General features: G+C 38.8%; 1 protein-coding gene across 3 annotated transcripts in view; it reads right to left on the bottom strand.

The window, feature by feature from the left end:
• Positions 1 to 15,997, bottom strand: part of Kcnk2 (potassium two pore domain channel subfamily K member 2) — a 193,705-nt gene that overhangs the window by 113,865 nt on the left and 63,843 nt on the right. For all 3 annotated transcript variants that reach the window (XM_058577045.1, XM_046438494.1, XM_046438492.2), the window contains exon 2: positions 14,011 to 14,321. In XM_058577045.1, the coding sequence (XP_058433028.1) occupies positions 14,011 to 14,321 (311 nt within the window). The remainder of the gene's footprint in view (positions 1 to 14,010; positions 14,322 to 15,997) is intronic.

Below are 15,997 nucleotides of genomic sequence, written 5' to 3'. Positions count from 1 at the left end.
TTACTCCTTGCTTTGAGATAAGTAGCTCTTCCCTGTGCAGTATGGTGGCACACACCTATAATCCCAGGGGCTCAGGAGGCTGAGGCAGGAGGATCTCAAGTTCAAGGCCATCCTCAGAAATTTATTTAGGCCCTAAGAAACTTAGCAAGACCCTGTCCCAAAATAAAAAACAAAAAGGGCTGGTGATGTGGCCAGTGGTAAAACACCCCTGGGTTCAATCCCCAGTACCAAAAAAAAAAAAAAAGAGAGAGAGAGAGAGAGAAGAACAAAACATGAGTGGCTCCTCACACCAAGTATCTTACCTCAGATCTCCACAATAGCTAACTTGCTACCTGAACATCATAGATAAATGCAAAAATGTTTCTGATAAATGGTACATAAGACAAACTCACAATGAGTCAGATTCATAAAATTAGGCTACAAATGAATACCTTTTTTCTTGTATGAATATGTCATTTTGACCAATGATTAAATTTCATTATGTCTTCAAAAACTTTAATTAGTAAAAACTGGGAATAATGACCTCCATTTTTGTTAATTTATGTGATGGCTTATGCTAGGCTTGGGACAAATGGAAAACAGCAGCTGCCATCCTCACCTTCTGAGAGGCATGAATCAAACAGGTATTCTAAAACAACCATTACCCACCCCTAATACAACAGAAAATCGAAACATGTGCAACAATCTTTAAATTTCTTTATGAACTGTTATGCCATTAACGTTGCAAATTTTATTTGACCTGAAAGAAGCAGAATCACCCAAATAAGCTTTAGAGTCAGGACTAATGGGGCCTCTGCCAGGTTCACTGGCTTCTTCTTTGTTCAAGAAACACCTAGGAAAGGTATGTCTGGTTCATTCTGTGATGTGTATCTAAGAAGAATGAAATTAAAAATAAAGGAAGGGGGGCTGGGGATGTGGCTCAAGCGGTAGCGCGCTCGCCTGGCATGCGTGCGGCCCGGGTTCGATCCTCAGCACCACATACAAACAAAGATGTTGTGCCTGCCGAAAACTAAAAAAATAAATAAATATTTTTAAAAAATAAATAAATAAATAAAGGAAGGACGGAAGACCTAGGTTCTACTTATCTGAGATGCTGCTATATGAAATAAAGCTGTCCATTAAACAACATAATTTGTAAACCTCTTCCACCACAATTTTAAGGAACAAATTTAAGTTAACAAATAAAATACAATAATTCTGTATATATTATAGATCCATCTAATAAATATACTTCTCCTCTCTTATCCATTGGGGCTTGCGGGACTTGTAAATCTGTTTGGGTGTCCATCCTGACCCCATCATCACCCTGCTGAGAACAATAGAACACTTCAGACCCCTGGTGTAGAGATTCCTGAGTTAACAGAACAGAACCTCCCAAAGGTCTTATCTCTGAATCTGGAGGAGAGTGAGGTGGATTATCACCAAAATGTGTAAATGGATACAAACCAGTACCTCTGTACTCTCAGAGTCCCTGGTACCATTAGTATCATGTTGGTACAGAAACCCCAATGAAACCAAATGTTTTCAAATAACCTTTTATAGCATATGAACAAGAGTAACTGGAAAGTAGAATCTTTCATTTGCCCAAAAGGAACATGGCCTGTTTTAGCAATTATGAGTTCCTGATGAATCCCCTTCTTCCTCCAAGAGAATTTTAGTAAAATAATAAGAACAGATGCATAATTGTAGAAGAGTAACTTTACAATAGCCAAGAAAATATGTTGGGACCTTAAACTGGAAAATTTAAGATTAAAAGATGCTTTTAGGGAAAATGTACTTCGATGCAATCCATGTGGTCATGTGATGGTGTCTATTGAGATTCCCCCTCTCTTTCCTCCATCCTGCCAAGTTACCAGAAAACACATTATATGTTATACTTGCACAAACTTCTGGCAAATTCTGATTCCTTAGGTACCTCTCAAGAAAATACAAACATTTTTCACTCAGTGGGGCATAAATTCTGGCACTTTCGCTCAATATTACTATAGACTGAGGGTACACTATCTAGAGCTTCCTCACATTTAACAATCAATGCTAAGGAAACCCAAATTTCATGAGAAAAAATGTAAAAGCAAAACAGAGCAAAATCACATCAAGAACAGTATTTTGAACATATGCAGAAGTCTAACTAATCATGGGGAGAAATAAAACAGCTCTGCATAGAGAAGGGCTACTCTACCAAATAGCTCATGCAAAAGCCAAAGCTAGAAGAGGAGGATCAATTACATTGCAAAATGTAAGTGGTCATTAAAAGATCATCTGCCAAAACCTGATAAAAATTGATTCCTTGTACACTTGAGTATGGCTGTTCCCAGATCTAGAAGAAAGGCTTCAAATGCTTTACATGAGGTAGATATGTGTATATATGAATGATGAGTGTAAATCTAGTCATCTGTTCTGCCATGTTTTCATTTAAAATTGTAAAAGGAAACACTAAAACCTACAAAGACCACTGTGATCTTTAAGACTGTGATGTGCCCAATGGCCAGTGAAATTTTTTAAATCTCATAAGCCAGGGGAAAGAGACACAAAAAGGACAGCAGAGGTTCATCCTGGGCATGTGAAAACTAACAGATTTGAGAGAAAGTAAGCCACACTGCACTTTTCAAATTGTGGTCTCAGTAACCTGGAAGAAGGCTCAAGAGTTGCCATGACAGTCTGAGGTCACTGTTCAACACCACCAATACACAGAACCAGAGGCATCACTAGAAAGATAATAGGAAAAGCAAGCAAGCAAGCAAGCCACTCTTGTGCTAAATTTTGATTCCTTCTTTGGAACACTGCCCACAGTTCTAACTGACACTTACCAAAGTTTTAACTGAGCAGAATGTAGTTCTGAAAAGGACAACTAAAATAATCAAGGGACACTATAACTGCCAAGAAAGAGATTTAAAAACAAAATGACTAGAAAGGTAAACACCCAAAACACATATGACCATGGACTACAAAAACAAAGAGTAGAAAGGGAATGAATTCTAGATAGAGATAAAAAGACAAGGTCACCATCTTTAGAAGGGAATGATATGACCTCAGTCACAAAACTCATTAGAAAAAAAAATGGCTTAACCCTTAGAAGTTGCCATGTTCAAAAGATCCAGTCAAATAAAAAACTTAATTATTAAGTGGAGTGTGAACCACTTATGTCAAGAGAAAGTACAGGCTGGAATGAGGTTAAATTCAAAACATTTAGATAAAATAAGCCTATGAATGTTAGATCCATGAGAGAGTTTCCATAATATCATGATCTTTGGAGTACCGGCCTCTATTTTAAAGCTATGGCACTGTTTTTACATATCCCTTGGTACCTTTGTTAAGAATAAAAATACCAAGCTAAATTAATGACACAGCCATGGTATTCAAATGTTCCCCAAGATGAAAGGCAGAGAAACAGCTCAAAGTGATGAAAAGCATCATCTCACTCCCTTACTGATAAGGATATCACCTAACCTATGTGAATATTTAATTAATAAGAAAATAGGAGTGAATGGGGCCTGTGTCAGCTTCATACCACTATTAAAAAAAATAAATACCTGAGATCATCAACTTACAAAGAGAAAAGGTTGACTTTGGGTCAGGCTTGGGAGGTTCTAGCCCATGGTTAGTTGGCTCGCTTGTTTTTGGATCGGTGGTGAGACAGCACATCATGGCAAGAGCTAGTGGAGGAGCAAAACCACTCACCTCACTGACAGAAAGCAAAAGAAAAAGAGACCAGGGTTCCATAATCCTCTTCAAGGACAGGACCCCAGTGACCTAAAGATCCCCACCAGCCCCCAACTCTATATAGATTCCACCAACTCCAGATAGGGCTACCCTGGAGATCACATTTTTAACACATGGGCAATTGGGGGACATTTAAGATCCAAAGTGTAGTAAGGCCCTAGGCCATGCCAATGATATCCAGAGCAGAAAACTTCAACAAAATGCCTGAAAGGAACCGCTATTCATTCCAAAAGTGACATTATTCCACAAGTCCTCTTGTGCAATGCCTCAGGTTCTATACCTCCCTGCATGACTTATTATGAGAATGAGCCATTTGGACCCAAGAAGAACATGGGGAGATGTAAACTTATTTTACCAGTCCTCAAATTCTAAACATCCCTTTAAAAGAATCATGTAATAACCTTCAGAATTCTAGCCAACTATCCAAAAGGAATTGATACCTTCTACAGCGCTTTCATGAAAGTTCCGCAGAAGACAGCATCATCAGAAATGAAAAACAGGTTCACTATTGGTCTTATATCCCATCCAGGATCAAAACCACAAGAATGAATTCAATGAGGCAGCAGAAAAAAAGAAAATCATATGATTTTGGATGATGCCCCCCAAAAAACCCTTTTCTTGATTAACATTCACCCGCAAAAGGAGAGAGCCCACAACGAAATAGTTATTAAATTTGTTTTAAGAAAAGGAGAGGAAGGGAGGGAGGAAAAGAAGGAAGAAGGAGGGGAGAGGAAGAGAAGAAAAGGAAGAATAAAGAAGGAAGAGAAAGAAGGGAGAGGAGGAGGAGCGAAGCAAGAACATGTCTGTAAGTCTTCAACTGGGAAGAAAGCCACAACCATTAGTTTAAGAACGTTTACTTCTCCACCACCCAACTGGTTGAGATTGCCTTTACATGTTTTTCCAAAGCATTTCCCTTAGTGTAATCACATATTTTAGTCTATACATGAATATATAATTGGTCAAATTTTAATCATTATCCACAGACTAAGATAACTACGCTAAATAATTGCAGATAAAGATTTTTATAAACACATTGTTAGGTGAAAGCCCTTTCCTTCTCAGCTGATCTATTAATTACACTGTTTGCTTTACAAGTGGAAGCAAAGCTCAAAGACAGATCTCACTCAGACACTGACTTATCTATCCTGGCCCCACCCTGCTATCTACCCAAGCTCCACCCTCGGAGAACACAAAGCAAGACACTCCCTCTGTTGATGAAATAACAATTAAAGGAAAGATCATGACCTAGGATGATTCTAACATGCTCCACCCCGGCAGCATTGAACGTGATGGAATCAGAGTATCTCAAAAGCATCATGTATCTGCTGGGGAAGCTGCCAGTTGAAGGAACTCTACAATATATACTTTGGTTTGCCTTTATGCCAAAACATTTTCTTAAAATGTGTTATGCCAGCTTATGACTGTGTTGCCTATCTGAACATTTGAATTCAGAAAGGCCCATGTTGTGAAGATCCTTTGTCTCTCTACTAAGGCTGTGTGAGGTTCCCACAGATAGCCCTAAACTTTCTGCCCAGCACAAGGGGAGATATGAGTTGGTAGCCCTCTCTTTTAGGTCCCCTCAGCTAAAACCTTCACAGATCTTATCTAAAAATGAGATTTAGGGGGCAAGGGGAACTCAGTGATAGAGCTTGTGCTTAGCATGCATGAAGTTTCAAACCCAGCACCTAAATAAATAAATACATAACTTAGAATATGCCTACATCATCCCCTTTGTAATAGTGAGCAAGAACTGGAGTCTGTAAGAAACTTCTCAAAAGAAGAAACACAAATGGCCAACAAATATATGAAAAAAAAAATGTTCATCACCTCTAGGAATTAGGGAAATGCAAATCAAAACTATACTAAGATGTCGTCTCACTACAGTGAGAATGGCAGTGACCAAGAAGTGAGTATATGGAGGAAAAGGTACACTTGTACATTGTTGGTGGGACTGAAAATTAGTACAACCACTCTGGAAAGCTTCGTGCAGATTCCTCAATAAAACTAGGAATGCAACCACTATATCACCCAGCAATCCCACTCCTTTGTTTTTATCCAAAAGATCTAAAAATCAGCATACTGTAGCAATCTGGCCACTTCAATGTTTATAAGCAGCACAACTCACAATAGCCAAATTAGGAATTTACCCAGTTGCCCATCAATAGATAAATGGATTAAGAAAATGTGAAAGATGTATATATGTGTGTATACACACACATACACACACACACACAAACACACACAATGGAGTTCCACTCAGCCACAAAGAATAATGAAATAATGGCATTTGCCAGTAAATGGATGGAAATGGAAAAAAATTGTGCAAGTGAAATAGCCAGACTCCATAAATCAAAGGTCAAATGTTTTCTCTCATATATGAAAGCTAATGGATTAATCTACTGATGAAGTTAGAGCCCATAATCCAATCCCTTTCCAAATGCCCCACCTATGAACATTGCCAACCTTTCAACACAGGAGCCTTTGGGGGAGATTCCAGAAGCTTTTGAGGGAATATCCCCCTTTCCTTGTGACCTTCTCAGTCGCGAGGAACAGTCTGATCCAGGAGCCATTTCGCCTCTTTCTGACCTACAAGGTACCTTTGTTGCTTCATTTTTCAAATGTGAATTACAATATGCATGACTGAGGATGCAGGAATCAAGTAATCTATCTTCAAGTACAAAACAATATATAAATATGTGGAGAAATGCAAACACAGAAGGTATAATTCTTAGAGCCCATAGAGCCATTATCATAATTACTATTAACAGATCTACATGGGGCAAATCTCAATCTAATACTGTCTATTTGACCGTGCTTCACATTTAAGTCTGACTTTTACCTTCAACTAAATAAATGGTCAGTCAAAAAATATATATAAAAATATATCACGTGTATATGTAGAATAATTTCCCTCATTCTTAAATAATTATCCCATCCAACAAGTAACTTCCTAGATATTAATATTCCATTCAATCACATCAGCTTGAGAAATATTTTATTAATGCACAATATTCATACAACACTTTTCTAATGTTTAACCAGTTAAACCAGTTCATCTAGTGAGCCTCCATACATTCTTTAAAATTAAAATCCTTTCTGACAACGCATCCATGCTTTATAATAAAAACCTAAATATTATTAAGGAATAGTGCATGAAAATATCTCAACTGTTTCTTGATTTGCAAGAAAAACTATATCGCTTTTAATCCTTTCATTCTGAAAATCTAGAGAGCAAGAACATATGGGTAGGGAATGGAAACAGGAATGATTTATTCCACTTAGAAAGCAGCACGTGGGGAAATTCTAGAAAAATTCTGGAAACTGACAAAGCCTTTCTTCAAGACCTGCATATTTCCATTTGGCAGCCCAATCTCCTCTCCTGAAACTCTCACCTTTGAAGCACAGACAGTTTCGTGGCACCCAGTTCATGCAGCGAATCAACCCACACTGTGAGGTTAATATACATCCAAGAAGGTTTACCCATAGCACTGCTCACAGGTGCTTTTTCCCAAAATTAACCCAAAGGGCATAAAGTATGTGTAGGATATTTAGACACTTTGCAGATTATTTTTATGTCCCCCCAAATTTATATTTTATCCAAAGAGCTAAACAAAAAGAGTAAAATTACTGGTAAGAAAAGAAAGCTTTCTCATATTGGGGATTGGACCCAGGGCTGCATTACAACTTAACCACATCCTCAGCCCTTTTTAGTTTTTTATTTTGAGACACAGTCTAAGTTGCTAAGGCTGGCCTCAAACTTGTAATCTTGCTATCTCAACCTCCCAAGATGCTAAGATTTCAGGCATGTGCCACCATGCCCAGCAAGAAAGTATTTTCTAGATAACGTATTGTTGTGCCCATGATAAATTAATAAATATGATTACACTCTGCTTAAGACTAAAGTCAAATACTTCGTATACCTAGGTGCTTACACCAACTGGACTGACAGTCACCAAACCATTGTGTCCCCATCATTCAGTATCACTCACTACTACCTGCAGTCAGCTCTTTGCCTGCTCTTCACACATCAACCCGTCCCCTATACCCCTGGGAAAGCCATGACCCAAAGCATAAATAGGCTCCTCTACTCACACACCTTCAATAGCACCCATGCTTAGGTATTTTTCAAGTATCTTTTTTAAAGGATACTTAAGAGCAAAGAAAAATGAAACTTTTGGAGATCTGGGTGCACAGGGTAATGCAGTTCCCTAAAATAAGAGAAATATCCTTGAAATTTCAGGTTTTGAATCAATTGTCCACTTGCTTTTTGAGTTCTATTTCTCAGCACCTTCTACATGTGGAGTGATCTTAGGATATCACTAGAATCCCCACTCATCTCAACCTACACTCATTCTTCAGGAGATTTCAGCCAGTATTTGGGCTTGAAATGCCTCCTAGTTCGTGGTGACCTCCAAATGCACATTGCCAGAATAGCCCCTCCAAGTTCATATGTGGAGCTTCCTACTCGAGATCTTTCCTTGGATGTCCTAATAAGCATCTCAAATTTAACATGGCTGTGCTGGCCTGGAATCAACCTGAGCTATTTTGCTAAAGTACCCATCACAGCCACTGTTCTTTGGCAAGAGCCCCAGACATCCTCATCAAGAGTGCTGCTTTATGACCATGGCTTGAGGAGTTGCAGGAGGGTGGTATCACCTCACCACACTCTTTATTGATAACCGTGTGATGGGATGACTTGCACCTGGTCTCACTTGAGACTCCCAGAGAGCTCTACCACCAAGACTTATATCATTATGACCAACAAAAGTGTTCATGCACACATAAGTGGTTCCTGATCTGAGAGAGAAGCACTCCTGGTCTGGCAGGGCAAAAGGAGGACCCAGGAGCTGTCCCTGGCTTCTCCAGACCCCTTGTTGTCTGGCAGCCTTTGCCTGTGATATTTCATCTTTATTTGGGTGCTATACTGTAATGCATCATTTTCATGCAGTAAACTGTGAATCTGTGAGCACTTTGATTTGGTGTTCCATAAATCTTCTTCAATAACTGCAACCTGTCTGACACTCTGAATGCAATAACCAAAACCAAACTCCTGATATTATTCCCCAGATCAGCTCTTCCTACACTCTCCACCATGTCAGGAAAATAAGATACAACTTAGGACCAAAATGAGGGGATTATCCTTGACTCCCATCTCTTGGACTGCACATCTGGTCCATCATTAAGCCCCACAGACTTTCCTCCCCAAATATACTCACAATCTGATTGCATCTCACCACCCCTACTGCTATCACCTTAGTTCAAGGGCCTTCTTCTCTCACCAGGATTATTACAACAGCTTCCTAACTGCCTGTCCTGATACCACCCCCACACTCATGCAATCTAGTCTAAACACAGTAGCCAGAGTGATCCTGTTGATGTGTAGTCAGAACAGCATACTTACATGCACCAAATATCCAAAGTGCTTATTTTAACTTACAAGACCCCTACATGAACTGGCCCCCATTACCTGACTGACGTCATCTTCCACCACTCCCTCCCATTTTCCTGGCAGGAACTCACACCTCAATAAGGGCCTATGTCCAAGTTCATGCTCCACTCAAGTGTTAGTCCCCAGATGGCCTCTTGGTTTGTTTCCTCTCTTTAGAAAATCACCCTATCAGTGACACTTCTCTAGTGATCTGATTGAAAATTAATCACCAACACCATTCAACATTTCTTATCCCCCACCAATGCTTTATTTATTTTCCTGAAACTTACCACTATCTAACATACTGTCTTCCCCCAACAGAATATAAGCTCACCAAGGACAAGAATTTTCATCCGTTTTATTCTCTATAGTATTTTAGTGCTTAGACAATGTATATAGTAGGCATTCAATAAATGCTCTTAAATAAATGAATGAATGAATATAGAATTACATTAAACAATTTTTTTTTAAGTCTAGTGTCATTGGCATTCTAGGAAAGCCAGGTTGATATATTTATCCTGTAGTTCCAAGTATCCTCTGATACACAACTAACTGCCCACTAGGGCACAACTATTCCAAGTAGAGAACAGGCCCAGGAGGAAGCAAATCTCCATGGTACAGAACAAGAAGCCAGGGTTTACCTGCTAATGTCCCTCCTCCTCACACCCAGGTCACTCCATGCCTGTACCACCTAGACTGTCCCCTGCTCTTATCTTCCCCAGTGCACTCTGATGCATGCTTAGAATCTAATCTCCTTTCACCTCTTCTTCTTAGACTTCCCACTTGTTATAAAGTGATTAATTTCCCCCTCAGTGTTCCAATCTGTAGCACCCCAGCTCCGATCTTAAAGCACTTCTATTGAAACTACATTTATAGCTGTCTCCTCTGGTTGACTGTGACAGTGAATACCCTAAGAGAGACCAGGGTTTTTTCCATCATTTTATTTGGCTCAGTACCCAGCAAAGAGGTCAACACCTTGGAGGTCCTGAATAAAAGCCAGTGAATGAACCAGAATGAGAAGGACTGGTGCAGAGAGAATATAATCCCCTTGGCAGGAAGACGCCAAAGATCTAGACCTAAGGCCAAACGGATGCCCTTGTACAAACATGACTTATTCTTTACTCAAAAACAGAGAAAATATCTTCCAGGCCTAGATCCACAAGGAGTGGGGCTCACATTGGAAAACAAAAGACAAATATCCCATTAGGTATTTTATTATAATTCATAGATCATAGATTTTGCACTATATTTTAAATCCCAAAATTGATTCAGCAAATCTAGAAACAACTACATTGAAGAATGCGTGTGTCTCACCTTACCAGACCTCAACTGGTTCACCATATTCAAACAGAATGCTGGTGATAATCCTGCTGTCCAGGAAGAATATTAAAATCCAGGTTATATAATCTCCATGTTGTAAAGAGATAGCATACATCATTATGAAAAGAAGACTATAACTTAATACTCATTACAGCCTAATACATGGGATAACAGGGAACTTCTTTTAGAGGCAATAAACATGAGAGCTAAGTGCTTAAGCTCTAGAGTCTGTTCACCTAGGTTTGAATAACAGTTCTGCCACTTTGCACTCTGGAATATTAAGTTCCCCTGCCTCAGTCTCCACATAAGCTAAGTGCAAAAAACAAGGAACTTGCCTCATAAGGTTGTTTAAGAGAAATTATACATGTAAAGGGTTAGGGGAAATGTCTCATACATAATAAGTGCTCATTAAAATCTGGCTACTGATAATAGTTATTTATGAGTCTTAAAACAAAAAGTTTTCATATATGTTTCTATACTGACATAATATTAATTTAAATGTAGTGGGAGTTGAAAATTATACTGCTCAAAATATCTTAGGCCAGAAAAGATACTCCTGTGTTCCTATTTCTACCCTTTCTTGAACTTTGTCTTGAAGGGCTGATGGGGGCATGCAAAGGGCAGTACATAGAGCATACACACAAGCTCCTATCAGAGGACAGGCAGTTGCTGTCATCTGCCTTCATGAACCAGTCTCTGTCACCCCACCCTGTGATAGCCACAGCATAGAATCAGGTTTCTACAGTTTGCCCAGAGATGTACTTAATAACTAGGGGACTGGGACCAGGTTAGGCTAACTGCACTTGAGGTTGTACTTCTGTCTGACCACTCAACCTCCCCAAATTCCTTCTCCACCAACACTGGGATTGAATGGCTGACCACTCCAACTATTTCCCTCCTCCAGCACCAAAAGAAACTAAGCGGAAAAGCAGCCGAGACTCCTAGGACAGATGCCAGATGGGACCGCTCAACCTGTTAATGCTACAGGGGGTAAATCACTTGGACTTTCTGCAACTTAGATTCCTAATCCTTAATGCTGTGATATCACAGACTAATATAGACACTCATGAGGTTTTAAGGGATGATTGAATGGGAAAATAAGTATGAGAAAAAAAACACTTGGAAATTTAGGAGAATCATATGAATAAAAATGTAATTCTAATAAATGATGACTAGCTGGGTGGCCTTTCTCCCAACTTACATACTGACCTTGTTCCTTAAAGCCATGACATTATAACGATTTCCTTTATCAAAATAAATTATATCCAAAGAGAAAGAAAAATTAATGCTTTAAAGTTGTTGGGTTATAAAGATGATTGACATGACAATAAAGAATTTTAGCTTCTGCACTGGAAATTACTGAATAAGCACAAAAAAAGTAGTAATACTCAATCAGCAGTAACTATGATTAAAGCTAAAATGGATTGCCCATTCAGAGCAGAAAGAAAAAAATCGGGTCATGTTTTTACCAATGTTCATGCCCATTCCTAAAGCAAGGTAGGAAAAAAAAAATCAGTATTCACCACTAGATTTCCCTTCCTCAATTTGGCCTTCAAGCTATTTTCAAAGTTCTGAATAAACCTGGTTAAAACTTGACAGTGAGATCATTTTCAAATTCACACAATTTTCCTATCTTTTTTTTTCTTTCCTGACCAAGACCAATCATTTCCCTCCACATGCCAAGGATGCAACTACCTGAATCAAACTGCTACAACCCAGGAAAGGGGTAAAGGAGACAGGGGAATAGTATCAACAAACAAACTTAAGACTCTTATACCATGATACTCTCCGTGGATTATCCTTTGGAACAAGCCTACTTGGTGGGTATTCTATCCCCACTCTAGAGAGATCATTTATGGCTTAAAACAAAAAGTTGCTGCTTCAGGTGACACCTCTAGTAAGCTCTCAAACAGAGTTGAAAACACATCCTATCAAATCCCAGTGTTTAGGCTTCTATCACTGCTCCATGCCATCAAGACAACCAAGATCTCTTCTAAAACCTAAGGGAAATGAGGATTCTGTAGAAGGATATAGTCTATCCTAGGATTGTGTAGCACAAAGAAAGAATGAAGTGAAAATAATCTTACAAAGGACCAAGGAAGGGGGTAGCTGGGACAATAATGTAATATTAGTTGGCATTTTTCACTGTCAAAACTGAAAATGTCACTAACATCTAAAAATAGTAAAGAATTTGGTATATGAGCATGCAAAGAGTCTTTTCAAAACATAAGTCCGTGTGTAAATCTAAAAAATAAAATATTAAAAATTTAAAACATTAAGTCAAATGCAGAAATGTCTAAATGTGGCAGGAGCTCCAAAAGGGTCAGATAATATTAGCTCTGACAGTTTTCAATAAAGCTTACATTAAAAAAAAAAAAAAAACAGTGCATGTAGAGTAGACATAGAAAGGGCTGTGGAGGGCTGAGGTAGTGTTAGGGGAACCACTACTACCAAAATTAGAGGAAAGGTCCTAGAAACAACAACAACAACAAAAAAGGATGAAAATCAAAAAAATACATCCTTCAGTCTACTATTCCCACTCATTCAAAAACCTAAAATAAGGAAGTATGCTCAGATGATGTCTCATAGATCATTTCAGTCCAAGTGGAATTAAACCAGGTAAGAAAAGTAGGTTCTAGAGGAAAATATGTGTGTGTACAATTAAAATGTCAGTTCTCTCCTTTATTGTGCTCTGTTCAAGACTACAATTCTTGGTTTGACCAATAAATTACTTTATGCAAAAGAAATCTACAACAAAAATATAGTCATCTCCAATAAGCCTATCTAAAATTTATAAATCTTTTTGGGATTAACTTTTAAAATAGAATGTTTTTTTCATAATGTAATTGCCCTGCTATCATCAATTAAAACTGAATTAGTTGTAATTCAAAAACTATTTTTCTGTGTGGCAGTAAACTGCCTTTCAGTTGGGATTTACAGAAGCTATAATTAATCACTTGTCCCTAAACACTTTACGCAGGCAGTTAACAGTTACACCTTGGCTAGATTAAAGAGGTGAGTGACAACTTGTTAATCACAAGGGATACCCATCTCAAGAGGGTCACACCAAGAATGCATCCTTTCCATCTTAAGCTGGCCACTGCCCCTGTGAAAGCTCTTTTGTTTTTCATTTACCATGGCAATGCTTCTCCATGGGCAATGATCCACCTCACCACAAGGACCTCCAGCGGGGTAACCCCATGTCCACAGGTGTGCACTGGCCATTCTGAGACAAGGAAATGAGAAAGAATACAGGAAGAAAAAAAAAAGGAGGCAAGAAATAAATACAGAAGAGCAAGAGGAGCAGAGAGAATGAGAAAAAAAAAACAGTGGGAGAAGAAATAAAAGACGAGGGGAAGATAAGCAGGTGAAAGAAAGGAATGAGAAAGGAAAAGGACAAAGAGATTGGGGAAAAAGTCTATGCTAAGAAGCAGAGGTGGAGTAGGGCTCCTTCATTCCGGCCAACAGGTGAACACTGGCTGTCTCCCCTACCCTTTACTCCTTTGGGGGGAATACAATAGCAATTTCTCTGGTGCCATTACCTGGATAAGTTCGTCCAGCTCGGTGGAATTGACACAGGAGTGTTGGGATATGAATGTCTGCTTCTGGATCACAATGGTGGTCCTCTGAGAAATCTCCTGAGGCTGCTCCAATGCTTTGAACACGGTGGCTCCGATGATCAGATAGAGGACAACCACCAGGAAAATCGTGGAGACCGTCTTCCATTTCATAACATTAATGGCCGTGTCACTCTCCACCCGTGAAGCAAGCACTGTGGGTTTCGTGGAGAAGGAGAGCCTCGGTTTGGAGTTCTGAGCGGCAGATTTAGGATCCAGCAAGTCAGGTGCCGCCACTGACAACAACAGAGAAGGAGGGTTAGGCTGGAAGAGATCAAAGGGGAATGGGGCTGTTGAAGGGATCAGCAAGGGCTGGCTGAAGAGCTTGCTCTCCTGGAAGCTCTGGAACCTAACCCAGGAGCACTCTTATTGGATCTCCTGCAGGACCTTATAAATGGGTCCAAGGAAAAGGGGTTGGGTCTTGGTTCCTTGCTGCTATTGGTGATCCAGGTGGAAGGAAGAAAACAGGAGTCAGACCCAGAAACTTAGGAAAATAAGAGGATGTCTGAGGGCTTCCTAATTAATTTCTAATTTTATATCTGCCCATTATTTGAGTCAACGAAGACATACCAAACTTCTACGAGTTCATGGTCATGAAGAAACCTAATGGCTTATTCTTGTTCTCAAGAACTTCATAGTGCAAATGATGGATATAAAGAACACCTTATTTTTGTTATAAATTTTATTATAATAAGGAATTGTATTGTAATTGCATTAAAAATTATTTACAATCAAAACAGTGTTGCTAAAAAGAAATCGATCTTGATTTTCTCATAAAACAGGTATGAGTAAACCACTCAGTCCAATTTATTTATTTATTTGTTTGTTTGTTTCACCCAATTTCCAAAATGGACACAGTGTGAAACATCACTATTTATTTTCTGACATGTTTAAAAAATAAATGTTATTGCTGACCCTTATGGCACAATGTTAGGTAGAGAGAAGAAAAGACAAGTTCCTTCAATTTCTACAGTGAGTAACTTCAAGATAAGAGGAATTTAAACCTTTGCTCACACCTGAGTCCCTACATGCTCTGTACAAAACTAATTGCTCCATTAGAGCGTGTTTACATGCTCTCTTACAAATTCCCGTATACGCTGAGGTGACTCTAAATTCATTTATTATTTATCTCAACTGTTCAAAAATATCATTAATGGATTTCTTTTTAGAAAATACAAGAGCTGCTAGACTTCCACTTGCTAAGGGAAAAATAAGCCATCCATTACAGAACATTTGCTTAGAAAAGCATCATTGAACTAAAAAGGGTTAACAGAATGGCTAAAATATATGGAACTTAAAAACAAAATACCAACTCAAATAGAATAGTCAATTTAAAGTCTAACGTTGTTATAAGTAATACCGTTGTCATGTATATAATGTAGGTTTTATTAAATGATTACTTAATCTAAAACACACTTCTAGGTAACTATACAAGAAATCTCATGGAAATGCACACAAATATCCTACAGCCACCTGAGGATAAGATGCTCATAAAGAGTGTCAATTGTAAAACAGCTCCCTACTCTGCTCTCCTACCTAACATTGTGAGTTAAATGTAGGCTACCATAATGTGAGTTCATAAAATACATCTTCAGTTGCCCATCAAAAAGAAGCTTTCCAAACAAAGCTGTTTGAAGCCCTAGACCTAAGTAGTATTGCAAAATGATGGCAGATGATACAGGCTCCCCAACCAGGAAAGCTCAGAATAGTTTTGACATTGGAGAGATGAAATCAGAGCTGTGATTGAGGACACCCTAGCCCTGGATCCAAGTGGAGATTCCACTTGCATAGAGCTCATCAGAGCAAGAGTTCAACCTTTTTCACACAAGTATGTACAGGTTTCTCTCCTGATACATCCACCTGTTCTGAAAAACCACAAGCTAGGAGACACCTTTATATTTAAAATTAGTAC

The sequence above is a fragment of the Marmota monax genome, unplaced genomic scaffold, assembly GCF_021218885.2.
Source record: "Marmota monax isolate L192 unplaced genomic scaffold, Marmota_monax_Labrador192_F-V1.1 WCK01_AAM20220418_F8-fsc00118, whole genome shotgun sequence".
Classification (NCBI taxonomy): domain Eukaryota; kingdom Metazoa; phylum Chordata; class Mammalia; order Rodentia; family Sciuridae; genus Marmota; species Marmota monax.
This window is presented reverse-complemented; position numbering and strand designations above follow the sequence as displayed.